The sequence below is a fragment of the Chlorocebus sabaeus genome, chromosome 6 (genome assembly GCF_047675955.1).
Source record: "Chlorocebus sabaeus isolate Y175 chromosome 6, mChlSab1.0.hap1, whole genome shotgun sequence".
NCBI classification, from domain to species: Eukaryota; Metazoa; Chordata; class Mammalia; order Primates; family Cercopithecidae; genus Chlorocebus; species Chlorocebus sabaeus.
The window spans coordinates 23,857,708-23,885,088 of NC_132909.1; the positions used below are offsets into that span (position 1 = coordinate 23,857,708).

Below are 27,381 nucleotides of genomic sequence, written 5' to 3' on the forward strand. Positions count from 1 at the left end.
GAGCTCAGTACGTACGTACTTGGTACTCACTACACGAGTTACTTTTTTCCCTCTATTTTTATGCAATAAGTGTAACATTTATTGAATACTTACTCCATTCCATCTGTGCCAGGCCCTGTTACAAGTAGCCACATTTCTGAACTCCTTGAACCTGTAACAGCAGTTCTCAAAGTGTGGTCTGGGGCTGGGCATGATGGCTCACACCTGTAATCCCAACACTTTGGGAAGCTGAGGCGGGAGGGATCACTTAAGGCCAGGAGTTCGAGACTAGCCTTAGCAACATAGTCAGATCCCATCTCCAGAAAGAAATAAAAGATTAGCCGGCCATGGTGGCTTACACCTGTAGTCCCAGCTACTCAGAAGGCTGAGGTGAGAGGATGGCTTGAGCACAGGAAGTCGAGGTTGCTGTGAGCCATGTTTGTGCCACTGCACTCCAGCCTGGGTGACAGAGAAACCCTAACTTAAACAAACAAAAAAACAAAGTGTGGTCTGGGATGGCACCATGAGCATCCCCTGGGAACTCATTATAAAGGCAGAATCCCAGCCCTGCCCCAGACCTACTGAACCAGAAATTTGGAGGGAGGGGCCCCACAGTCTGTTTTTCATCAAGCCCTCCAGGAGATTCGAACGCAGCTCAAGTTTGAGAACCACTCCCTTCTAACAGCCCTGAGAGACAGGTACTGCCATTCTGCCCATTGCACAGGAAAGGGCACTGGAGCTCCAGGGGGTTGACCTGCTGCAGTTACACCACTGCTAGGAAGCAGGATTTGAACTCTGGCTCCCAGAGTCTGTCCCCGGAGTTCCTGCGTTGACCTCAGATGATGTAAAGCTTGTGTAAGATGCTGGGGAAATTCCAGATCGTTTCAGTGACTATGGCCCCAGAACACAGACCGAGGTCCCCTCCCTACCACGGCGGGATCTGAGTGTAACAGGAGGCTCCCAACCACTCCCAGGGCCCCACAGGCACAGCCACAGCCACTTCTGACCCTTTATTGGGGCACCATCAGCCCCAAATAAATATAATACATTAAACCCAGAGCTGAGGGAACCGTGCACCCCAGGAGGCGCCCCCCACAACCTCAGCCGGGCAAAATAAGTTAGTGGGGGGCCTGCCAGAGGCCGGGCCAGCTCCCTGGTCTAAAGTGCATCTCGGTTCCGTGGCCCCCACGTCTGCACAGCCCCTGGTCGGGCCGTCGGGAGGGAGATGCCTGGCGCTCACACCGTGCCAGCAGTGGCCGCCGAGGCTCTGTGTGTCCATCTGTCCATGTGGGGGAACAGCTGCATGGCTGGGGACCTCAGGAAAAGCTGTCTTCGGGCCGGGGCTGGGTGTCGAAGGGAGGATCTGAGACTGTGATGCCTTGGTGCAGCTTCTCCAGCGAGAACTTCATCTGTGGGGGGGAGGTGAGCAGGATTGGGGGTGAACGCTGGAGGTTGGGGGGTGATGTCACCCACCCCCATCCTGCCATTGAGAAACTGAGGATGGTCTAGAGGCCATACTGCCCCACCCCAGGGTCCCTCAGTGAAAAGAGCACAGCCACGCTGCACCCAGTTTAAATTCTCAGAGGCAGCAGAAGAAGGGGTTTAGTGTGTGCCTGGCACCCCGATGGCCTGGGTTCAAATCCTGGCTCTGATCTTGTTATCTCAGTTAACCTCAGGCACGTCCTGTAACCACCCTGAGTCAAAATCCCCTCATTTGAAATATGTGTCTGTAACACATCTGCTCCATAGGATTATTTCAGGGTTCTGAAGAGCACTGAGAACCCGGTGTATACTAAGTGCTCAGCACATGTTAGCTGTCACCATTACCCCCTCTGTGACCTCGGGCAAGCTCCTGAGCTCCTCAAACCTCTGGATGCCTCATACCGCCTACCTATGTATAAAACCGGGATAACGACCGGGCGCAGTGGCTCTTGCCTATAATCCCAACACTTTGGGAGGCCGAGACCAGTGGATCACTTAAGGTCAGGAGTTCAAGACCAGCCTGGCCAACATGGTGAAACCCTATCTCTACTAAAAATACAAAAATTAGCCAGGCGTGGTGGCGGGTGCCTGTAGTCCCAGCTACTTGGGAGGCTGAGGCACGAGAATCGCTTTAACCTGGGAGGCAGAGGTTACAGTGAGGCAAGATCGCGCCACTGCACGCCAGCCTGGGTAACAGATTGAGACTCTGTCTCAAAAAAACTGGGATAACAAGAGCATCTTCCTCAAAGGCTGGCTGTGGGGATAAGGCAGTCATGCTTAAAACTTAGAACAGGCCGGGCATGGTGGCTCACATCTGTAATCCCAGCACTTTGGGAGGCCGAGGCAGGCAGATCATGAGGTCAGGAGATCGAGATCATCCTGGCTAACACGGTGAAACCCCGTCTCTACTAAAAAATACAAAAAATTAGCTGGGTGTGGTGGCGGGCGCCTGTAGTCCCAGCTACTTGGGAGGCTGAGGCAGGAGAATGGCGTAAACCTGAGAGGCGGAGCTTGTAGTGAGCCGAGATCATGCCACTGCACTCCAGCCTGGGCAAGAGAGAGATACCCAGTCTAAAAAAAAAAAAAAAAAAAATTGGAATAGCCCACAGGTAAGTGCTCAGTCTGCATCTACTCTGAGTACCAATCTGTGACATCAACTCTGCACCCTTGGCAGTTTGAGAGGGAGGAAAATGATAAAAATTTAACTCAGGGCCAGGTGTGGTGGATCACACCTGCAATCCCAGGACTTTGGGAGGCCGAGGCAGGAGGATTGCCCAAGGCCAGGAGTTTGAGACCAGCCTGGGCAACATGGTGAGACTCTGGTCTCTACAAAAAATTTTAAAATTGAAGAGGCGTGGTGGTGCGTGCCTATAGTCCCAGCTACTCAGGAGGCTGAGGCAGGAGGATCACTTGAGCCAGGAGATCGAGGCAGCAATAAGCCATGATCGTGCCACTGCACTCCAGCCTAGGCAACAGAATGAGACCCTGTCTCAAAAGAATAAAATAAAATAACGCAGGATGGGGTGCCCTGCCCACCCTCTCTGAGTGATGGGGCCTCAGCCTTCATCCTCTCCCAACCCCGTCCTGCCCCACCCTTTCCAGTGTGAGCCTCTCCCAAGCTTGATTTCGGGGGGGAATGAGACCCCTAAAGATGGGCCTTCTGATATGGAAGGGTCTGATGAAACAAGGTTTTCACCGTCACCCACAGCTTCAGCTCTGATGGCCTTGGAAATGCAGGCAGTGCCAGACTCTCTGTTTCCCAACCACCTTCCCACTTTGACACCTTCCGCAGTGCCCAACACTTGCTCTGACCCACCGCAACTGCTGGCCTGAGTCTACTGGGGCCTGAGGGCATTGCTGTGTGATGACATCACATTTATTGGGCATCTGCTTTGTCCCTGGCACTAGGCTCACACTCAGGACACCCAGCCCACATCCAGTGTTTCCTGTGGGCCTGGCACCACTCCCAGTGTCAACTTGTCCCATCCTCACAATAGTCTTTGAAGTAGCATCAGTCATTATCCTGTGCACAGAGGCGGCCACGGCCACCATGGCAAAATCGCTTGCAAGAGGTCACACACCGGAATTGGAACCTGGTTGTCTGCGTACACATTGTCCCTGAACTACACTGGGTGTCTGGGTGTCTGGATCCACTCCGTTTTGGAGATGAGACCTCAGATCCTTTGAAGAGTCTCTCCCCTTCAGACCCTGTGACCCCTTAGCTACCCCAGAGCGGGGTAGGGGGTAGAGGGACCACACCTGGCCTGCCCTGGCTGCTGTGATGGGTCAGGGGTGGGCCTGAGACCCCAGCAGGCAATGCGAGTAAGCGCCGTGGTCCCTGGTGGGGGGAAAAGTGTGGCCTCCAATGAAGCCAACCCTGGAGATGGGCACAGGGCAGAGTGAGCACGAGACTGACTCTTACTGCCATTGAGTGACCAAACCCAGCCGCGCCTAACGTGAGATGCCTCTGGACTTTTCTCCAGGACGTGAGCCAATCAATTCTTTCTTCCATCCACGCTTCTGTGCTTTCCCCTGCAATGCTGTGCAGTGGGGACTCTGAGTGGCTTCCTCATTTTACAGAGGAGGACACCGAGACCCAGAGAAGGGAGGTGCCTGCCACATGGTGGAGTTTCAACACAGGACCCTACAGCCCTGGAGCCCCGGGCCCTGCCCGAGCGGCGCCTCCTACCTCATCCAGGAGCTCCACGGAGGCCCGCAGGATCTGCCTCCACTTGTGCACCTCCACGCTGTGGAATTGCTTCTGTAGCGCCAGGATCTCAGCCCACTCTGTGGCCGTCTGGGGGAACTTGCTGTGGAGATGCCGGGCCTGAGCAGGGCCTTGGCCTCCCCCAGTGTGCCCAAGCCCCCCCATTTCCCCAGGCTACCCACTCACCCCTTGGCCAGAGCCAGGCTGTGCCAGGACTCAAAGGTGTGGGCTGTCCTTTCCAGGGACCAGAGGCGGTAGAAAAGCAGGACGTTGAGGGCGATGAGGATGATAAGGCTGGGGACAGGGGTCAGAGGTCAGGATTCCTAGGGTCTAGATGCTCTGAACCCCCCCATATAGCTACACCTTGTAGGGACACCTCTATCCCCCATTGCAGAGGAGGAGAATGAGGCTCAGAGAGGGTGAGACATGCCAGGGTTGCACAGTCCATAGCAGGAAAGTCAGGGTTCAAATCCAGGCCTGTCTGATGCCCATACCCTTGACTGCCATGCCAGGTCGCCTCCCTGGGGGAGCCGGGGGGCGTGGGGTGGGGAGAAGAGGCTGCAACAGGGGTGGGGTGCAGGGAAGGGAGGGCAGGGGGAGGACTCAGGACCCTACCTCACACAGATCCTGCAACAGCAGCAGTGAGGGGAGACAGAGAGATGAGCGCCGCCCGGCCTGCCCCCGACACCCCCAGCCCTCCTCGCCCTGGGCAGCTCTGGGCCGAGCGCACCATACCCCCTCACTGCATGAGAGCTGAGAGCTGAGGTTCAGAGGCTGAGCACGTAGCCGGCCTGACCCTCACCTCCCAGGGTCTGCTCAACCCCCGGATCCGGCTTCTGTTTCCTCCCAGCGTCCTGCCCGCCAACTCCTGCAGGCTTCTGGGCAGGCGTGTGGATTCTCCCTGCCCAAGCCCTTCTCAGCCTAGACGGTCTCCACTCTCTCAGGACGCCCCATCCTGACCGCCCGCTGTGGCCTGGGAGGAAGCCGCCGCTGGCCTCCCAGGGCTTTCCCACTCCTGACCCTGATCCCTCTGCCCATGCATCCTCCATCCCGGCCCAGACCACTCTGGTCTGGTGTCAGGTCTATCTTTTCCTCAAGGTCACTGCTGTGTCCTCAACATCGCCCGGCTTAGGGGTGGGCACAGAGAATGCAACGTGTATAAACGACCTCACTGGTTAGGCACACCTCTCCCTGTGCACCTAATTCCAGAATCTTTGTGTGCCTGCTCCTCCAGAGAGCCCCCCTTGATCCTTGGGTGAGGTCAAGCCCCTCTGATCTCCCATAGCTCCGCCGGGCTCTGCTCTTCTAGCAGGGAAGGCTTCTCCATGACAAACCGACACATCCCAAACATTGCCTCATCTAATCCTTGCTGTGAGCAAACCCACACTCCCACTTAAGCAGAGAGCCCAGAGAGGCCATGCACTTGCCCAAGGTCACACAGCCAGGAGGCAGGCTCGGGCCTGTGTGGCCACTGCTCCTGTCTCTTACTCACACGATGCTGATGAGAACCAGGGCATTGGGGATGCCTGCCCCGGGGCCCTGGTCCACAGATGGTTCGGAGAAGCGGGAGCTGAGGGAGCCTGCAGGAGGGCAGCTTGGAGTCAGAGGGCCCGGCCCAGGCCCCCGATCCTCCGCCCACCCCGACCCAGCCCCAACGGAACGCACCCGAGGTGTGCATGCCAGCCCGGGCACAGGGGTCAGGATCTGGGTGCTGGGGCCCGTCCCCGTGAGCCCGCCAGCTCAGGGGCCGCTTCCGCCGCCGCAGGCCGGATAGCAAGCTCCGGGCATCCTTCCCGCCTTCCTCCAGAGACAGCTTCTCGGCCTTGGTGAGCTCTCGCTCTACGTAAAAGAGAGGGGGCTCTGGATGCCCATCCCTGGCCAGGCCATCCCCCAACCCGTGCCCCGGCTGGCCTTCTGTCCCTACCCAGATGGTGGAAATAGTCTTCAATGCCGCTCCACGAGTTCTTCTCAATGAGCGACTTCACCAGGCTCCATGGCTGCTTTCGGTAGCGGATCTCAGAGGACACTCTGGGGTTGGGAGATCAGGGGAAGGAGGTGAGGGTCTGACTCCAGCCCTGGCTGTCCCATCCCCCAAGTTGAGTTCTTTCCTTCCCCTAATTCAGAGAGGGCCCCTTGTCACTCACAGACAAAACAGATGGGTTCCCTACCCTCTGTGGCTTCCCTGGATATCCCAAACACCACCCCACTCAGCCCGAATGCCAGCCAACTCAGCCCTCGGTCCTTCTCCACCCATGCCCAGTACATGGGCAAGGCTCCCAGTGGCCTGAGCCCTGTCCACTCACTGACCGACGTCTTAGCCAGACCTTGCCCCTGAACCTCTTCCATCCCACTGCTGCACCCCAACTCCACACGGGCTCAGCTCCACACAGACAGCTCAGTCCCACATTGATCTCCTGGTCGTTCCCCAAATCCATTCCTCCCTGCCATCCCCATCTGGGTCAACGGCAGCTCTGTGGTTGTGGTGGCTCGGGCCAAACGCCTCGGGGTATTCCTCGAGCTCTCTTTCCCTCACCCCCACATCCAATCTCTCTGTAAATCCTGTCAGCTAAACCTACCAAATCTCTCCGGAATCGAACTCTTCCCCCTCCATTTCCCCACCCTGATTCAGCCTCCGTCCCCTCCAGCCTGGGTGACCCCAGCAGCCTCCTCCCTGCTCCTGTCCCTGTCCTTGCAGTCTATTCCCACCAGAACAGAGGTAGCCAGAAGGAGCCTGGGACCACCTGAGTCAGGTCAGCCCCTCCTGGCTCAGAGCCCTGGCCTGGTTGCCCTCCAGGTAAAAGTAAAGTCTTCATTCACCATGGGCCACATCTGGTTCACCATTTTTTTTTTTTTTTTTTTTGAGACAGGGTCTTGCTCTGTGGCCCAGGCTGAAGTGCAACGGCGTGATCACGGCTCACTGAAATCTCCACCATGTCTGGCCAATCTTTTTATTTGTTTTTTTGTTTGTTTGTTTGAGACAGAGTTTCACTCTGTCACCCAGGCTGAAGTGCAGTGGCCCGATCTCGGCTCACTGCAACCTCCGCCTCCTAGGTTCAAATGATTCCTGTGCCTCAGCCTCCCAAGTAGTAGAGATTACAGACATGCGCCACCACCCCCGACTAATTTTGTATTTTTAGTAGAGACAGGGTTTCACCGTGTTGGCCAGGCTGGTCTCAAACTCCTGACCTCAAGTGATCCACCTGCCTCGGCCTCCCAAAATCCTGGGATTACAGGTGTGAGCCACTGCGCAGGGCCCCGGTTCACCGCTTTAATCTCAGCTCCTACTCACCCAATCTTACTCCACTCCAGTCACTGCCCCTGCCCCTGCCTCAGGGCCTTTGCACTTGCTGTCCCAAATGAGTTGCTCTCAGCTCCTTCAGGTTCTTGGTGAAAAATTTCTTTCCAGCGGGCCCTTCCCTGACCAGCGTATCGGGTGTAAAAGCCTCTACGCCCTGCTTCTTCAGCCTGCCGTGTTTTCCTCGTTTTTCTCCATAGGCCTAACTGCCAGTGAATGCTCTGCAGATTTTTCTTTTTCGAGACGGAGTCTTGCTCTGTCGCCCAGGCTGGGGTGCAGTGGCCGGATCTCAGCTCACTGCAAGCTCCGCCTCCCAGGTTCACGCCATTCTCCTGCCTCAGCCTCCCGAGTAGCTGGGACTACAGGCGCCCGCCACCTCACCCGGCTGGTTTTTTGTATTTTTCAGTAGAGATGGGGTTTCACCGTGTTAGCCAGGATGGTCTCGATCTCCTGACCTCGTGATCTGCCCATCTCGGCCTCCCAAAGTGCTGGGATTACAGGCTTGAGCCACCGCGCCCGGCCTCTCTGCAGATTTTCTAATTATTTCTCTATTGTCCAATTCCCTACTAGACTATGAGCTCCCTGAGAGAAGTGATACTGCCTGGCTTTGCTGTATCCTCAGAGTCTTGAGGCTCAAACACCCTCTGCAGATAGGAGGAGCCATCCACTCTTTCTCTACCCTCCACTATTCGGAGCACAGGGTCCTCAGGAACCCCACACTTCTGTTCCTCCACCAAGGTGGGAACCAACGCTCTGCTGTTGACTTGAGAAGTGGACAGGAGGCCCTGGGGCCACCAGGGCATCGGGTGGAGGGGCCCAGTCACCACTCACCGGAGCCGTGCCTTGTTCCGAGCCAGACCCAGGATGCAATAGCGGTGGGCAGTGTAGAAGTAGTCCTGGTAGGGGATGCCCTGCGTCAGCACCTCGGAGTCCACCACACACCCGCCAGCCTGGGGGCCGCGCCGGAACAGCGTCTGCAGGGACAGAGCTGGCGCAGTCAGGGCCACCCCCCCCACCCAGCTGCCCCACCTGCCCGGCTGCCCCGCCTGGCCCACCTGTGTCTCCACCACAGACGCGCTCTTGGGGCCCAGTGGGTTGCTGATGGGGATGGTGTACGTCAGCACCCGGCGCTGGTGGCACTTGCTGTCCCCGCTCCAGGGGCTCAGGGTCACGTCTAGGGGAGGGAGGATCAGCATGAGGAGGCCATACCCCAGTCCTTTGCCCACAGGCCGCAGGAGACTCCGCCTTCTGGGAGGTCTCTCTCTGGGGACTTGTCCCAATCCACACCCCTCCTCTGTGTCCCCACCTTCCTTCCAGGAGCCTAAAACCTTAGCTGTTGGGGTAGGGCCATCTCATCCACTGCTGCAGCCTCAGTTTCCCCCTCTGCACCCGTCCTGGCTTCTGCCCTGAGCGTTGGACCTGCAATCTTTTGAACACCTTCTCCTGGAAGGTCCTTGGACCCCTCGAACCCACTGAGCTCCACACGGCCTCAGCATCTCCCCAAACCTGCTGCATCTCTCAGGCCCCCACTCAGGGGTGGTCCAGGGTCCTCCAGGCTCCCACTGGAGCACCAGGCCTTGCCGTGGACACCCCCTAGTCAGACCCCTAGTTTGTTACGTACACTGTGTGTTCACCAAACCTCCCAAGCATCACTCCTGGTTCAGCCCATCTGTGCCTGCCCGGTGCCCCTCCCAGCCTTCCCTTGAGTGTCTGGCCTCAGTCTCCTCATCTGGTCCAGGGGCATCTTGTTAAAGCCAAGCCTGACTCTATCCCTTCTCTGCCTAGAACACTCCATGGCTCCCCAGTATCCCTAGAACAGAGTCTAAGTTTGGTACAGTTTGGATATTTGTCGCCACCCAAATCTCATGCTGAATTGTAATCCCCAGTGCTGGAGGTGGGGCCTGGTGAGAGGTGTTTGGATCATGAGGGTGGATCCCTCATGGTTTGCTGCTGTCTTCATGATAGTGAGTTCTTCCGAGATCTGGTCATTTAAGTGTGTGGCACCTCCCCTCCACTCTCTCTCACTTGCTCCCCCTTTGCCTTCCACCATGATCAAAAGCTCCCTGAGACAGCTGGGCATGGTGGCTTATGCCTGTAATCCCAGCACTTTGGGAAATTTGGGAGGCCGAGGCAGGAGGATCACTTGAGGTCAAGAGTTCGAAACCAGCCTGGCCAACATGGTGAAACTCCGTCTCTACTAAAAATACAAAAATTAGCCGGGTGTGGTGGTGGGCGCCTATAATCCCAGCTACTCAGGAGGCTGAGGCAGGAGAATCACTTGAACCCCGGAGGCAGAGGCTACAGTGACGCAAGATTGTGCCACTGCACTCCAGCTGGGGTGACAGCAAGACCCCGACTCAAAAATAAATACATAAATACATGTTAATGATCACACACTTCATGTCCACTCTGTCAGGCCTATGCAGGGCTTGGAGGCCAGTGGGAGACCAGGATAGATGAACTCCTGTCCTTAGCACCCAGAATCTTTTGAGAACAACAGGAAACATCTAAAAATAAAGACCACACACTGCCGGCGTGGTGTGAGTTAAGGGCAGAGGCTGAGTATCTGGGGGTATATGGGATCTGAGGAAGGTCAGGGAAGGCTGCCAGGAGGATGTGAAATCAAAACCAAGGCCTGAAGAAGGAACTGAGGAAGGAAGGGGGTGGGGGCGGAGGAGCCCGGGAGAAGGTGTGGTATCAGTAAAGGCCCTGAGGCTGGAGGCCGACATTGGGAGAAGTCCCCTGAGGCTGGGACAGAGCAGCCAGGTATGGAGAGGGGCAGCCACAGCACTGGATGAGGCTGGAAGGGTTGACATGGGACCAGTCAAGGAACCTGGGAGGCTACTAAAGTGATTCAAGCAGGGGAGGAGCATGTAAGATGGGAGTTTCTCTTCGTTTCTTTTTCTATACTGATGAGACATGTAGTATCTCCTGCAGAGTCAGGACGACTGTGCCTCGTGTTGTGGGGCTACAAGGCCCCCAAAACTATGCTTATGTCCTAAAGGGGCTGGCGTGTCACGCTGAGGAGCTCTGTATTAGGCTGTTTTTACATTACTATATATACCTGAGGCTCGGTAACTTATAAAGAAAAGAGGTTGGCTGGGCGCGGTGGCTCAAGCCTGTAATCCCAGCACTTTCGGAGGCTGAGACGGGCGGATCACGAGGTCAGGAGATCGAGACCATCCTGGCTAACATGGTGAAACCCTGTCTCTACTAAAAAATACAAAAAACTAGCCCGGCAAGGTGGCGGGCCCCTGTAGTCCCAGCTACTCGGGAGGCTGAGGCAGGAGAATGGTGTGAACCTGGGAGGCGGAGCTTGCAGTGAGCTGAGATCCGGCCACTGCACTCCAGCCTGGGCGACAGAGCGAGACTCCATCTCAAAAAAAAAAAAAAAAAAGAAAAGAGGTTAATGGGTTCACAGTTCCACAGGCTGTACAGGAAGCGTGATGCCAGCATCTGCTCGGCGTCGGGGAGGCCTCTGGAGTGCAGTGGCACGATCTCAGCTCACTGCAACTTCCACCTCCTGGGTTCAAGCAATTGTCCTGCCTGAGCCTCTAAAGTAGCTGGGATTACAGGTGTGCAGCACCATGCTCAGCTAATTTTTTTTTTATTTTTGTAAAGACTTAGTCCCGTTATGTCACCCAGGCTGGTCTCCGGCTTCTGGGCTGACATGACCTTTCTGCCTTGGCCCCACTCCTGCTTTTCTTTTTTTTTTTCTTTTTGAGACAGTCTCGCTCTGTCGCCCAGGCTGGAGTGCAACAGCACGATCTCGGCTCACTGCAACCTCCGCCTCCCAGGTTCAAGTGATTCTCCTGCCTCAGCCTCCTGAGTAGCTGGGATTACAGGTGCCCGCCACCATGCCGGGCTCATTTTTTTGTATTTTTAGTAGAGACGCGGTTTCACCATGTTGGCCAGGCTGGTCTTGAACTCCTGACCTCAGGTGATCCACCTGCCTCAGCCTCCCAAAGTGCTGGGATTACAGGTGTGAGACACCGCGCCCAGCCCCGCCTCAGCCTCTTAACTTGTATTTATTAAATGCTTACTATATGGTATTGCTCCAGGCACTTTTCTAGTATGAACTCACTTAGATCTCATGATAACCAATAAGCCAGGTACTATTATCATACCCCCATTATTCAGAAGGAGAAACTGAGGCACAGAGTCTCAGAACCCCTCCCAAGCCTACCCAGCTAGTAAGAGGCAGAACTGCTTCTGGTCTCAGAAACGTTGCTTTTCAGCACCCACCCAGCCGCACTGACTAGCAGTGCCTTCCCCTGTCGTGGGCTACCCTTTCTCACCCCTCCCCTGCACCTGGGTAACCTCGGCCTCTCCTTCACGTGCCCGCTGACCTGTGAACTTGCACTGCTGTAGGAAGCCCTGGAGGAAGGGCGAGTCCGAGAAGAGCATCTGCTGGAGCCGCTCAGCGCCCACATGGAAGACAGAGTTGATGAGGAGGCGGCCGGAGAGGTCGGGAAGCAGGGCAGCCAGGTCCGCTAAAGACAGAGAGCTGGGGATGATGACTGCCTCCACTCTTCCCTCCCTCCGCGGGCCACGCCTCCCCACTCCCAGGCCTTGTAGGGTGCATGGGCAGACCCAACCTCCTGGAGCAGAGCAGGACACTGACCCAGAGCCCTCCTGTGACTCAGGGATGGGCTGAGGGTTGGCATGTGCTCCAGGTCCAGACAGTCAGAGCCACTGTGCTTGGTTCTGGGTGGAGAACACACCTAGGCCCTGAGACTTAACTCACAGGGATTCATTACAGGATAGCACTCGCGCTCCTGGGAGCATCAGCCTAGGAGCACAGCAATTGGTTCAGGGGTGAGTGGGTGGCCCAGATCTAGCCGATCAACCACAGTGATTGGTTCAGGGGCAGGCATGCTCTCAAGTTGGCCCAATCAGAGCCAACCCTAGGGTGTCCGCTGTAGACACTGGGAGAAATAGGCTGCTCGCTCTCACTGAGCTGGACTGGGGCAGGGCTGAGGCCATCTCTGCCCCATAAGACACAAGAGTAGAGGCTATCTGAGACTTAGTGGAGAGAGAAAATGAATATAATAATGATAATAGAAATACTAATAGTCAACACTTACTAACTGGCCCAAGTGCTTTAGATGTTTGAAATCACTTAATTCTCTCCCTTTGTTCGTTTTAGAGACAGGGTCTCGCTCTGTTGCCCAGGCGGGAGTGCAGTGGTGCAATCATAGCTCACTGCAGCCTCCAACTCCTGGGCTCGAGTGATCCTCCTGCCTCAGCCTCCCCAGTAGCTGAGACTACACAGGGTGCATGACACCATGCCTGACTAATTTTTTAATTTTTTTGTAAAAACAGGGGTCTCATTATGTTGCCCAGGCTTGTCTCAAACTCTTGGCCTCAAGGGATCCTCTTGCCTTGGTCTGCCAAGTAGCTGAGACTATAGGTGTGCACCACCACAACTAGCTTTTTCCTTTTTTTTCTTTTTTGTACAGAATGGGGTCTTGCTTTGCTGCCCAGGCTGTTCTCCAACTCCTGGCCTCAAGCAATCCTTCCCACCTTGGCCTCCCAAAGTGCTGGGATTACAGGTGTGAGCCATCGCACCTGGCCTTGTTTATAGTCTCTTAACAACAACCCTATGAAGTGGGTATTATCATTGTTAACCCCGTTTTCAGAGGAGGAAAGCAAAGCTCAGAGAAGTTACACAATTTGCCCACGTGACATGGTCAGGAAGTGGTGTGACCAGGATCTGAATCCTGGCAAGCTGCCTTCAGTCTGTGCTCGTGTTCACCCTGCTATGCTGCCTTCAAAGCAGGGTGAAGACAGAGATTTCTAGCAACAGTGGCTGAACGCCATCCCGCCTGCCCCTGGATTCTCAGTGCCGCCAGCTAATCCATCCCCTCTTGCTTAAGACTAAGAGAGGCTTGCAAGTACCAGAGGCAAATGAATCGGGCCCGCCTGCCTCACCTTCCTCCCCAGTGGACGAAGAGGAGTTACTCGTGTCTGTCAACAGCTCCTCGCTGGGCAGCAGATCCAAGGGGCCCAGGGTGGTGGGCCCGTCAGGCTGGGTGGGCTCTGTGCTCGGGGGTTCAGCCACCGGGGTCACTGTCTGGCTGGAGGAGGCATCTGGCTGGCTGTCTACCTGCTCCTCCTTGTCCTCCTCTGCCTACAGAGAAAGGCCTGATGCAGCCTTGGCCACCTCCATCCCAGCCCCAGGGCTCCCAAGTCCACACTGGCCACAAGGATTCCAGAGCCTGTGCAAACCCTGGGTGGTGTGTGCACTAAGGGCTCGTGGCTGAGCTGCGAGTGGCCTGGGGCCACCCAAATGAGGGCCCCTCTCAGCCCCTGCCAGGCTTGTTTCAGATGCCCGGGCCATAAGCTTTCTTACCTGTCCTGTTTGGATGTCTGCTGCTTCATCTATCCACCCATCTCCCACCCCTCTGTCCTTTCTGTCTGTCCCCTCTCTTCCCTGTCTCTCTTTTCCTATCTGTTCCATGCCCGTCTTCCCCTCCCCATCCCATCGCTCCATCCAGGCCTCCCCTGTCCCTCTGTCCATTCCCCTCCACATCTGTCAGGCTGTCCTTCTCCCACTGCACCCCCCCCAGCCCTCCTGTCTCTTCCTATCAGTATCCCACCCCTCTTCCACCCCACCACTCACCCCATGGTCTGCGTCGCTGCTGGCTCGGGAAAGGTTGGGCGTGACGCGGCCACGGCGCGAACCCACTGGGCTTGGCTCCTGGCTTCGGTCAGCCGCCCCCGGGGAGGTGATGTCACTCAGGGCGATCACATCTCCCACTTCCTTGGGGGCCCTGTGGGGAAGGGGAGGAAGCAGGACTGCTGTGTCCTTGAGATCCCACACACCCTCCTGAATCCCCCAGACTTCGTACCACTACCTCAGGTCCCCCAGCACTCCAGTAACTGCACGCCGGCCGTCCAGTTCTCCCCTGAACCCTTCAACCTCCCTTGACCTCCAACTCACCCCAAACCGTTCAGCTGCAAGGGGCAGACATAGTCCTCATCCTCACTGGTGAGGCCCAGCTCTGAGCCATAGCACTGATGCACCAGGTGCCAGAGCTCGCGAGGACTCAGCGTCTGGGGAGGCAGGATCTGGGGTTGGCTTCCATCTCACCCCAGCCAGAGCCCGGCCCACCAGATTCCCCACTAGCCCTCGGCCTCCGCAGTTCCCCTGGCTTCCACAAGGAGGCAGCCACGATCTCCCGCACCAGACCTGGCCCCAGCATGCGGGGAAACCCCTGCTACAGTCCCTCCAGGCCCTGTGCCCAGAACTCAAACCTCCCACCTCCCAAGTCCCCACAATACTCTGGCCAGAAAATGTTCCCATTCTTTTTATAACTTTATTTTATTTTATTTTTTTGAGATGGAGTCTGGCTCTGTCGCTCAGGCTGGAGTGCAGTGGTATGATCTCAGCTCACTGCAATCTCTGCCTCCTGAGTTTAAGCGATTCTCCTACCTCAGCTTCCCAAGGAGTTGGGATTACAGGTGCCCGCCTCCTCACCAAGCTAATTTTTGCATTTTTAGTAGAGATGGGGTTTCATCACGTTGGCCAGGCTGGACTTGAACTCCTTACCTTGTGGGCACCATGATCTGCCCATCTCGGCCTCCCAAAGTGCTGGGATTACAAGCGTGAGCCACCACGCCCAGCCATGAATGTTCCCATTTTTACAGAGAATATGGAGGCCCAGGCAGGGGAAGTCATGTAGGGAAAGTCATGTGCTCAAGGTCACCAAGTGACTTGGTCAAGCCCTGCCAGACTCCAGGGCTGAGGCTCCCACCCCTATGCCATCCCGGCTCCCCGAATCTCTTCCCAAGTGTCCTCGGGAGCCTTGGGCTTTCAGCCACCCATGGCCAGAGTGGCTGAACGACAGTGATGACAGATAACAGTAAGTGATCATAGCAGCAGACATTTGCCGCCTTGTCAACTAGGCGCATTCTTCTAACGGCTTTACAGATGTGCTAACTCACTGTGTCTTCATAACCATCTGGAAAGTAGGCACTAACCTCATCATCCTTTTAAGACAATGGCGCTGAGAAGTGCAAGATGACATGCCAAGGTCCTGCCAGGAAGTGGCAGTGCTGAGATGTGACCCTACTCTGGGCTACTCTGCTCCTAAGAGCTGACATGACTGAGTACTTATTCTGGGCACAATTCTGGGTGCTGTGAAGTGGGGATGGCTCCCATTTGACAGATGGGGTTCAATCACTTGCCCCAGGGGATGGAGCTGGAACTCTGGGGCTCTGCCCTGTCCTCCTTAGGGTCTGACTGTGCTCTGTCCCTCTCTCAGGACACTGAATGGGACCCTCAGCACTCCTGCCTGCCCGAGGGAGATCGGAGCCTCTGAGAAGACAGCGAGTGAGTGCCGCGCAGCCAGAGGACGGGGCTGGGGCTCTCTGAGGTGCTGTGGGCCAGCCATAGCCGGTATCCTATGATGACCACCCAACCTCTATCCACGCTCCACGCTCCACGCTCCCCCACTACCAGCGGAACCTGGACTTCCTTCAGGGTGAAAATCATTCCCAGCCCCAGGGAAGAATTATGACGGTTTACACCAATTCATGTCTCTTTGCCAGAGACTCAGCTTCAGGGTCAGGTGGGGCCCAGGGAGGCGCTGCAGGGGCACCGGGCCTGGTGCCCATGGAGAAGAGCCAGGCTGCCTACAGCTTGGCAAGTTCTGGGGTCCCTGGCTCCATGGTCCCCCTGGGAACTCCCCATCCCCACCCAGGCCTCACCCAGGCCCACCTTTTCAAGCAGCGCATTCTGCCAGAGGCGGAAGATGAGGAGGAAGCAGCGGTCACGGGCCCCGAAGGAAGTGAAGAAATGCTGTCAGGGAGAGAGACAGAGGGGTGAGCAGGCTGGGGAGAGACCAGGACAGAGGCGGAGAAGCGGCACCTTCAATTGTGCTGACGCCACATCTTTGTCCCCATGAATCCACTAATTCACCTCTGCATTAGTTCCACCGAACGTCTGTCCTGCGCCTGGCCCTGCGCTGGACAATGCCAGAATCACTGGGATGGGGAGACGGCCGCTGGCCCTGTCCTTGGAGCTCCCAGTCCAGGGAGGGGACAGATGCATCTCTAGACAGAGTCAGCCCAGAGAGGCTGGAATATGATGGGGGAAGCCCAGGGAACTTTCCCAGCCTCCTTTGCCACTAAGGATGGTCAGTTGATCTTTTTTTTTTTTTTTTTTTTTTGAGACGGGGTCTGGCTTTGTCACCTAGGCTGGAGTGCAGTGGTGTGATCACGGCTCACTGGAGCCTCAACCTTCTGGGCTCAGGCCATCCTCCCGTCTCAGCCTCCTGAGTGAGTAGCTGGGACTACAGGTGTGTGCTACCACACCCGGTTAATTTTTGGGGGTTTTTTTAGAGACAGGGTCTCACTATGTTGCCCTGGCTAGCCTCGATCTCCTAGGCCCAAGCAATCTTCCCACCTCAGCCTCCCCAAAATGCTGGGATTACAGGCATGAGCCACTGCACCTGGCCAGATCAACTTTTAACCAACAAAACACAAAGGGAAGTCTGCTGGGAAGTGTCCCCTACACCTGTCCCCCTTCTTCTTGGACCGCTGGTGAGAAAGCCATCTTGCAACCAACGGACATGAGGCCACAATGACAGGGACAGGACACAGCATCAGGGGAGACTTACGAAGGGAGGGGCGGCTGAGGTGCCACATGCATGGAAGAGTTTTACTATTTCTGCTATTCCTGAGCAGCTGTGTGAGGTGACAGGTTGCAGGGAAAGAGAGGAGAGGCTGGTGCAGGGATCAGGTCAGGGGTGATGGGCGCCTGGGCCGGGAGAACAGAGAGAAGGGGACAGCACGGAGAGAACTCAGGACGCAGAACAAATGGGGCTCTGCATGGTTGGGGGAGGCGGCCTGCTGAGAGGGGGGACCGCGTGGTCCTATCACCAGGTCCTCCGTCACCTTCTCGCTCTCTGTACAGATCTGGATGGCGTTGGGGATCAGCTTGGCCGTCTTCTCCTTCTTCAGGCATGTCACTTCCTTCAGCTGGATGGAGATCTGAGGACAGCAGAATGGTCAATAGGAGCGGGGTGGGGCCTGGATGTGAGGGCCCCCGCCCCTGCACCCCACCCCGCCGTGGGCTCACGGTGGTCTCCCAGCGGAAGATGTTGCTGTAGAAGCAGATCCAGTTCTCCGAGAGGTAGAGGCGGCCCTGGAGCAGGATCTCGCGCTGCAGGGCGCAGGAGTAATCTGAGAGTGGTCGGGGAGAGACAGGAGGACACCCGAGTCACGAGGCTGTGCTGGCGCCCGCGGGCTGACGGGGAGTCACAGGGCCAGGCTAGAAGCTGGAACTGGGGGTCCGGGACTCACCCACAATGAGGCGTTCTGCTTCGGGGAGTTTGCTAAACAGTTTCCGGAAGTCCTCATTACGCTGCTTGTAAGTGGGGCTCAGCATCTGAGGAAGTTTGGGAGGTGGGAATCTGGATGGGGGTTCACATTCCCAATTCTGCCCCACAAAGCTCCTGGAACCCCCTCAGCCTCTTAAGTCCCTGACAGATTCTAATGCACACAACACACCAGTAACCGCAATGACAGCTGCCATTTACAGATTTCTTATGTAAGCCAGGCCCTGCACCAAGCACCCACCAGCATCACTGACTCATTCAATGTTCCCTCCAGCCTTGTAAGGTGGAGCTGCTTCTCAAGGACAGAGAGAGGCCCAGAGAGGTTAAGTAACTCACCCAAGGTCACACAGCACATAAATAACAGCACGGAATGTGATCCTAGGCCTGCACCCACTCCATCTCAGCACGCACTCCTTGACTGCTGCAGCCTGGGACTCCTGGCCCAGCACCCTGTCCTCCCAACCCTCCAGCAAGCCCCTTGCCCGGACACTTACACTGTACCAGCTCTGCATCTTCTGCAAAGGAAAGGAGAGGAGTCAGGATGAGCCCCTAGATCACCGGCCAGCCCCCCCCAGCCCTCTCCCCACCCCACCTGGGTTTGCACCAACCTTGCTGTTTCGGATGAAGTTCCGGCTGCCTAGGCTCTGGGTGCTGGGGGTCCCAGGCACCCCACCCTTCTCTGAGGAGCTATCCGACCCCTTCTCCACCATGGTGCCTGGTTCTGGCTCAGGTGGGGGCCGGCTTGGGGGCAGGAGCTGCAGCCGCTTCCGGAGCGATGGGGAGCTGCTTGGCGTGCTCCGGCCGGAGTGGGGTGTGGTGCTGGGGGCAGGAAGAGGAAGAGAAGTGTTAACTGGAAGAAACAGGCTGGGGTTCGGGGACAGGCCTATTTTCAGAGGCCCACCCGAATACACACCCATCCACCCAGCCATCCCGTTCCTCTTCCCAGCAGTGAGGCTCACAACATGCTCCTTAACGTCTCTGTGCTATGGTTACTTCATCAGTAATCCAGGGATAATAAACACATGTCCTCATCTGGTTGTTTTGGGGCTTAAACACATCAGGACATGTAAAGCACTTCCTTTTATTTTACTTTATTTTATTTATTTTTTGTGACAGAGTCTTGCTTTGTCGCCCAGGCTGGTGTCAGTGGCATGATCTCGGCTCACTGCAACCTCCACCTCCTGGGTTCCGCTGATTCTCCCGCCTCAGCCTCCCGAGTAGCTGGGACTACAGGTTCCTGCCACCACACATGGCTAACTTCTGTATTTTTAGTAGATGGGGTTTCACCATGTTGGCCAGGCTGCTCTCGAACTCTTGACCTCATGATCCGCCCACCTTGGCCTCCCAAGTGCTGGGATTACAGGTGCGAGCCACCATGCCCAGCCCACTTTAATTTTTTTTGAGATGGGGTCTTCATAAGTTGCCCAAGCTGATCTCAAAATCCTGGCCTCAAGTGATCCTCCAGCCTCAGCCTCCCAAAGTGCTGGAATTACAGGCATGAGCCACCATGCCCAGCCCACGTAAAGTAATTCTAACACAGCATGGCACATAGAGAGCTCTCAACGACACCTGCTTTATTTTGAGATGGAGTTTTTCGCTCTGTTGCCCAGGCTGGAGTGCGGTGGTGTGATCTCAGCTCACTGTAACCTTCTCCTCTTGGGTTCAAGCAGTTCTCCTGCCTCAACTTCCCGAGTAGCTGGGATTATAGGATCACACTACTATGCCTGGCTAATTTTTGTATGTTTAGTAGAGACACAGGTTTCACCATGTCAGCCAGGCTGGTCTCAAACTCCTGACCTCAAGTGATCTGCCCACCTCAGCCTATCAAAATGCTGGGATTACAGGCGTGGAGCCACCATGCCTAGCCTATACCTGCTATTTTTTAAGTTAACTTCCTAATTCATACAACAAATATTTATTGAACAGCAACTTTCCACTCAGTTGTTGGAGCTAAACCCTAAGCATCTTTCTTAATTTATTTTCCCCATCTCTCATTTCAAAATCTGTTTCCATTATTTATTCTTATTTTTATTTTTAGAGATAGGGTCTCGCTCTGTCACCCAGGATGGAGTGTAGTGGCACAATCATGGCTCACTGCAGCCTCGAGCTCCTGGGCTCAAGAGATCCTCCTGCCTCAGCCTCCCGGGTAGCTGGGACTACGTGTGCACCCCCCTGCATTAGCTTTTTTATTTTTAAAACATTTTTGTACAGATAGGGTCTAGTTATGTTGCCCGGGCTGTTCTCAAACTCCTGGCCTCAAGTGATCCTCCCACTTTGGACACTACCATGGGTGCTAGTATTACAGGTTTGAGCCACTGCACCCAGCCCTATTTCCATTATTTTTAGTTTGAGATGGAGTCTCGCTCTGTCGCCCAGGCTGGAGTGCAATGGCACAATCTCAGCTCACTGCAACCTCTGCCTCCCGGGTTCAAGCGATTCTTCTGCCCCAGCCTCCCTAGTAGCTGGGATTACAGGCACCCACCATCATGCCTGGCTAATTTTTGTAGAGACGGGGTTGCACCATGTTGGCCAGGCTGGTCTTGAACTCCTGACCTCAGGTTATCCGCCCGCCTCGGCCTCCCAAAATTTTGGGATTACAGGTGTGAGCCACCGTGCCCGGCATCCATTATTTTTATTATACCCATTTCTCCCTGCTCCAGCCTCCATCACCTCCAGCCTGGACATCCCAGCAGCCTCTTCCCTGGTGTCCGACAACCAGAAGGGGCCTGTAACTGTCTGAGTCAGGTCTGAGCCCTGCCCTGGTTGCATCTCACTCCAGGTAAAAGCAAAGACCTCACCCTGGTGTGGTTGATTTGGCCCTGGAACCTCGCTGACTTCATGTCCTCCCTCTCCCTGTCCTCCCTCCACCCTGGCCATCCCAGCCTGCTTTTGTCCCTAAGCTCTCCAACCTCATTCCCATGCTAAGGCCTCCACACTAGTAGTCCCTCCACCTGAATGTCCTTCCATGGCCCGGCATCACTGGCTGTGTCCCCTTCAGCTCAAATGCTCTCCCCTTCCTCATTATCCAGCCTAAGGCAGTCACCTCCGTTGCCACACCTCAGGTTATCTGGAGTGTCCTGCTTATTTATTGTTTGTTTACTGTCTACCCAGACTGTGACCTTCAGGAGGTCTTGGTTACCACCGGGTCCCTAGAGCCCAAAACTCTAGGCACATAGCGAATGCTCAATAAACACTGGAGGCTAAATGAGTAATCTGCACACTGGCTGGAGCTGGCATCAGCAGAGCCCGCCGGATGCAGCCCCTGCCCTTGGGGAATGAGCCTTCTGGTGGGGAGGCAGACACTGAACAAACAGGACACTCCCAACTTGACTGTGCAAACATGAACTGTAATAAGGACTGTGGGGATGGCGTCGGGAACCTTAAAAGGACATTCTTTGTTGACTCCTTATCAGGAACTATGTCAAGCTCTCCGTATGATTAACTGTATTATTTCTCAAGCCGGTGCCTTTGATACTATTAACCATGCCTGCTTTACAGAGGAGGAAACTAGCTCCAAGTGGCAAACCACTTGCCGTAGGATACGGGCCTGGCTTATTTCTTTTTTCTTTCTTTTTTGGAGACAAAGAGTCACACTGTCGCCCAGGCTGGAGTGCAGTGGCACTATCTTAGCTCACTGCAACCTGCACCTCCCAGGTTCAAGTGATTCTGCTGCCTCAGCCTCCCGAGTAGCTGGGATTACAGGCACCCACCACCACGCCTGGCTAATTTTTTGTATTTTAGTAGAGACAGGGTTCCACCACGTTGCCCAGGCTGGTGTCGAACTCCTGAGCTCACGCAGTCCACCTGCCTCAGTCTCCCAAAGAGCTAGGAGATTACAGGTGTGAGCCACTGCACCTGGCCACAGGCTTGGTTTATTTCAAGGCAGGATTCCCATTTGGGGGCCTCGATGTATTCTGGGGTGCAGGTGGGATTCCCTCCACCACCTGGGGCAACTCAAAGTTGTCTCTCTTAACTCCAAGCCTTAATACATGCCATTCTGTCTGTCCAGACCGTAGTTCTTGTCTAGCAAATCCTTATTTGCCTTCAGGACTTTGGCTCATGCGTGACCCCACAGTCCCCTGGGCAGCTCCCATCCCAGACTACTCTGGGCTGTCACTCTCCGATGACAGGTCCAAGTCCCTCATGGGTCTGTGGGTCACTGCTCTGTCCCCAGCACAGTGTGGGACAGGATGCAGGGTAGGCAACACTTACAATGTAACACTTGTAAAATAAACGTGTGGAATAAAATAAATGAATAAAATAATTAAATAGCCAGTGGCCCAGGCCACTGCTTTTCCCCTGGGCCATCCCAGCAGCCTCCTCCCTGGTCTCCCTGTTCCCGTCCCTGCCCCCATCTGCAGTCGGAGGGAGCCGGGGATCACCTGAGTCCATCAGGGCCCTCCTGCCTCGTCCCTCTCTGCCCTCATCAGCCCTGCACTCCCTCTCCAGCTCCTGCCTTGGCCGGTGCCTCTGCTCAAAATGCCCTTCCTCCCAGACATCCACATCCACAGGGCTCCCCGACCTCCCTCAGGTCTCTGCTCAGTGGACACCTTCCCCACCTCCCTATTTAACACCCCCTATCCCGCCCTCCCGATCCCCCTCCTCCCTGCTCTCTTTCTGCAAAGCGCATCTCCCTGCTGCCTCCCGGGACCTTCAGTATTTCCCCTAGTTCTTATCCATCTCTCCCCACCGCACCCCCCACCCACGATGTGAGTGTCCCCATCACCTAGAGCAGGGCCTGGCGCACAGGAGGTGCTCCGTGAGCACTTACTGTTGAGGATGGCCTGGGTGATCGGCCCTCCTCCCCCACCCCTCATAGAACTTGGGTTCCAGCAGGTGCACGACTCCTTGGACCCGGAGGTCTCCGGGGCAGCAGCCTGGAGTGTGGGCCCCACAGTCCAAGGAGCTTCCAGTCAAGTACAGCCGCGTCCTTTCCATGTGACCCTGAGCCAGTGTCTGAAGCCTCCTGTGCCTCAGTTTCCTCTTGGGTATGATGGGAATTACAGTGCTCACCACCTAGGGTTGCACAGAGATGGAGGTGAGGCGAATCCACAAAGCCCAGTACCTGAAAGGCACCTGGTTTAACTATGCTGCTTCCCCTCCCGCAGGGACTGGCAGACTAAAATGGAGTGTACAGCCCGGCTGCCAGCCCCGTGCACCACTGCCATGACGCTCTGCTGACCCTGACCGGGACCTCACAAGCACTACACCTGATGTTAGGAGCCTCCATGACTGACCCTCAACTCCAGCCTGTCACCTCTACATAACGTGCACCTGCCACAAGGAAGTGAGCAAAGCCAATACAAGTCCCTGCCTGCAGGGACCTGATGCTGTAACAGGGAAACACAGACCACCAGTAAGAAAACAAATGAGCAGGGATGGCGACCTCAGACACTGGTGAACGCCATAAAGCAATGCTGCTCAGAATGGTCCCCAGAGAGCAGCAGGCAGGAGGTGTTCAAAAGGCAGAGTCCAGGACCACTTCCAACCTCCTGAATCAGAACTGGGGTGGGGCCAGGGATTCTGATGCACATTCAAGTTTGAGGACCACAGAGATAAGGGATGGGACAACTAGGGGGGCAGAGATGCTTTAAAAATTTTTTTTAGAGACAGGGTCACACTCTGTCACCCACTCTGTCACTGCAGTACACTGGCGAAATCATGGTTAACTGCAGCTCCGAACTCCTGGGCTCAAGCAATTCTCAAGTCTCAGCCTCCCAGGTCACTCCAGGACTGAACTCTTGGGCTCAAGCAATCCTCCAGCCTTAGCTTCCCAAGTAGCTGGGACTACAGTCTCACACCACCACGCCTACCTGAATTTTAAAGTTTTTGTAGAGGTGGGGTCTTGCTATGTTACCCAGGCTGGTCTCAAACTCCTGAACTCAAGTGATCCTCCCACCTTGGCCTCCCAAAGTGCTGGGATTAAAGGCATGAGCCACTGTGCCCAACTAATTTCTTTAGTAAGAGTCAGCAAAAGCCTCCCTGAACAAAGCCCACTTGTTCACCTGAGGACAAAGAACAGATGTGGCAAAGGCTGGGAGACTGTTCCAGGTGCAGAACATCAAGTTCAGGGACAGGACTGAGCCTGGCAGGTCTGAGCATGAGTGAGGTGGCCCGTGGGGCTGGGGGAGCAGCGGAGGTGCACAGGCCTGGTGATCCTGGTCAGGAGTCTGGCTTCACCCAGACAGCAGTGGTGAGCAGGCAAGGACTCTTAAGTATCAGGGACCACATCCTCCCCTGCCTGCTTTTCTCAGCCCTCTAGCCTGAAACACAGACCTGCCCTACTTTCCCACAACCACAGGTCTAGGGGCAGGGCCTGGGGGAAGGAAGCCTGAGGAGAGGCTCAAGGCACACAGACAGGGCAGGGACCACGCGCCCAGTTTTTGCTCCAGGGCTAGGCAAAGAGGAAGTACTCAAGGGCGGGCCCCGGGGTTGCCCAACCGGGCTAGCTGAAGGCAGAGTGAAGGGAGGAGCCTGGGGGCTGTTATACGGGTGGGGAGACTCGGAAGGGATGGGGTTTTGCTACAGCAGACACCTGACCTCCAACTTCCTAGGCCCCAATGGGCCTAGAGCTGCCTCTGATCAGAAAAGGGCAGATGCACCCACAGGTGTGCATAAAAGGGAACCTCGATGAGAGTCACACAGTAGGTGTCAGGGGTAAACTGCATTTCCCTACAATTGCAAGGAGTCTCTTTCCCCTCTCTCTCTCATATGCGGGCGCGCATGCATGCACAGAGCAACAGCATCACAGGTATGCCACAGAGAGCCACAAATTACACACACACACACCCCTGCAGCATTGCTAGTCTGCTACAGTCACATGGCAATTTCCCAGAAAAGTTATCCAGACACATGCATGTGTGCACACAGACACAGAGCTGCAGAGGGTCACAGAAACAAACAGCGACCCACAGAAAGTCCCCAATAAATTATATTCACACACACAGGCAGGAGGAAGTCTCAGCCAAGAGCTGAAGACAGCCATACTGTGAGACTGGTCCCAAAAGACCCCAGGTGACACATACATAGTCCCAGGTAAATCAGGTCCCACCGTTGGCCAACATCCCCACGGAGTTGTCCCTGTGCCCGCATGGGGCTCACTGTCTGGCAGGGAAGCCAGAGCAAAGGCTACTTCTAAAGTGGCAAGGGGCTGGGCGCAGTGGCTGATGCCTGTAATCCCAGCACTTTGGGAGGCCGAGGTGGGTGGATCACTCGAGGTCGGGAGTTCGAGACCAGCCTGACCAACACAGTGAAACCCCATCTCTACTAAAAATACAAAAACTAGCCAGGTGTGGTGGCAAGCACCTGTAATCCCAGCTACTTGGGAGGCTGAGGCAGGAGAATCGCTTGAACCCAGGAGGTGGAGGTTGCAGTGAGCCAAGATCGTGTCACAGCACTCCAGCCTGGGCGACAGAGCAAGACTGCGTCTAAAAAAAAGAAGAAAAGAAAAAGAAAAAATACAGTGGCAAGAGGTGGAGGTGTCAGGGGCTGTCGCTGGTGGAGAGCCCGGGCACTCACACAGTCAAGCAGGACTTGGGAATAATGCAGCCGAGCGGGGTGTGGATCTCGAGGACACAGTGGCCAGGTGGTGGAATAATGTGTGGCACATGCTATACTAACTGTAACAGGTGGACATGTCAGTTATCATTATGGCCTCCAAAGTGCCCTAGGTACTCCCAGGATCTTAGAAGGGAGGGTCCCAAGCCCACAGAGAGCCACAAGAGGTCTCACACTGTTCACACACACACACAAAACCACAGAGGGTCTCAGCTGTACACAGAGAGGCCTAGGTACCACTCAATACGTCACAAAGGGATACACAAGGGAATGTTCACACAAAGATGGAATCAGATGTAAGTTACAGTCACACCCACAGAGCCCCAGACACACAACAATGTCACAAATGGACACACACAGGTAACTTACATTGGCACACAGAGCTAAATGAGTTTCAAGCCAGGCATGGTGGCTCACGCCTGTAATCTCAGCACTATGGGAGGCCGAGGCGGGTGGACCACCAGAGGACAGGAGTTCAAGACCAGCCTGGCCAATGTGGGGAAACCCCATCTCTACCAAAAATACAAAAATTAGCCAGGCGTGGTGGCACGCACCTGTAATCCCAGCTACTAGGGAGGCTGAGGCTGGAGAATCGCTTGAACCCAGGAGGTGGAGGTTGCAGTGAGCTGAGATCGCGCCACTGCACTCCAGGCTGGGCGACAGAGGCAGACTCTGTTTCAAAAAAAAAAAAAAAAGAGCGTTTCAGAGCTAAATTACAGGCATATGCAGACACAGAGGGTCACGGTAGAACCCAGAGCCCCAGGCACACTTGTACACACACCACTAAGTCACAATGGGAAGCACACTGGTAACTTACAGCGACGCTTGGAGCCACAGATGGAATTAATGGTAAAACACACACAGCCCAAGAGGGATCAGGGCTGCTACACACAGTAGCTCCAGACACACGTACACACACTCCAACGTCACACTCAGACACACAGGGGTAATTTATATTTGCACAGGGAGCCACAGATGGAATGAGACACAGGACGCGCGGACACAACCAGCTGCTCACAGCCACAGACTTGGAACCCCAGACACACACAGGTAACTTACAGTAACACACAGAGCCGCGGTCGGAATTAATGGTAAGTTACACTCAGGAACCCTATCAGAGGCCCAAAGCTGCTGCAGGCTAGCAGCCCCAGACACACGTACACACACTGGCAAGACAATTCACAGTCGGAAGCACATGCGCCCACCTGGACCGGAAGGGGAGTAAGAAGTCAATTCCAAGCACACAGGACCCCCCGTCCCCCATGATCTCAAGCACGCGGTCCTGGGGAGACACAGGAAGCCCCCACCTCCGGCAGCCGCGAGACCCACAACAGTCGAGGACGGTGGGAGGGGGCCCAGCCAGGAAGGGGCTGCTCCGGGCGCGCCCAGAGCTCCGCGGCCTGTGGGCCTGGGCTGGTCCCGATACTCCCTCCATCCCAGGCCGGAGCCCCAGTTCTGCCTCGCGTTCACCCCTCGCTTACCAGGCAGGGGGGTGCCAGGCCTGGGGGCCCTCCCCGAAGGCCGCCCTCCCCGCCAGATGAGCCCGCGGGCCCCCAGCCAAACCCCGCAATCCAGTGCGTCGCTGGCCGGCAGAGGCGACCCAGACCTCAGGCCCTGCCCTGCGTCCGCGCCCCACCCCCCAGCTGCACCCCTCGCCCGGGGGCCCCCTGCCCCGCCCCCACCTCCATCGCCCCGGCCAGGGCCACGTGCAGAGGCCCCCGACCTCTGCAGCGGCCGCGCCGCCCCCTCCCCCAGCCCGCGGCGCCCCGTCCCTCCGGTGGCCTCCCCGGCGCGCCCGGTCCCTGAGCCCCGGCCGCCGGGTCCTTACTCGAACATGGATGCGGCGCGGCGGGCGCGCCCCGGGCGCAGGGCAGGGCAGGGCAGGGCAGGGCCGGGCTGCGCGGGGCTGGGCTGCTCTGGGCGTCCCCGCAGGGCACCGGCCTGGCCTTCCGCGGCCGCCGCCCCCACCCGACCCAACCGCCCGCACAAAAGGCCGGAGCCGCCGGAGGCCGCCG

General features: G+C 56.2%; 1 protein-coding gene across 1 annotated transcript; it reads right to left on the reverse strand.

The window, feature by feature from the left end:
• Positions 1 to 976: 976 nt before the first annotated feature.
• On the reverse strand, positions 977 to 27,381 carry GRAMD1A (GRAM domain containing 1A). Its single transcript, XM_007996289.3, has 19 exons — positions 27,195 to 27,381; positions 18,418 to 18,628; positions 18,304 to 18,324; positions 17,775 to 17,859; positions 17,551 to 17,654; positions 17,367 to 17,462; positions 16,189 to 16,269; positions 14,410 to 14,522; positions 14,089 to 14,239; positions 13,398 to 13,596; positions 11,813 to 11,956; positions 8,519 to 8,637; positions 8,295 to 8,437; positions 6,093 to 6,196; positions 5,834 to 6,007; positions 5,661 to 5,748; positions 4,355 to 4,462; positions 4,151 to 4,271; positions 977 to 1,388 (listed from the first exon to the last, which is right to left on the reverse strand). Exons 1-19 carry the CDS (start codon positions 27,200 to 27,202, stop codon positions 1,296 to 1,298), a joined length of 2,163 nt encoding a protein of 720 aa, XP_007994480.3. The 5' UTR covers positions 27,203 to 27,381; the 3' UTR covers positions 977 to 1,295.

Bases quoted from the DNA above. Each gene is read 5' to 3' on its own strand.
- GRAMD1A (XM_007996289.3), bottom strand. The intron at 17,860-18,303 runs GTAAGTGTCCGG...AAACTTCCTCAG, and splicing joins AGATGCAGAGCTGGTACAGT to ATGCTGAGCCCCACTTACAA. The intron at 4,272-4,354 runs GTGAGTGGGTAG...GCATCTCCACAG, and splicing joins AGCCTGGCTCTGGCCAAGGG to CAAGTTCCCCCAGACGGCCA.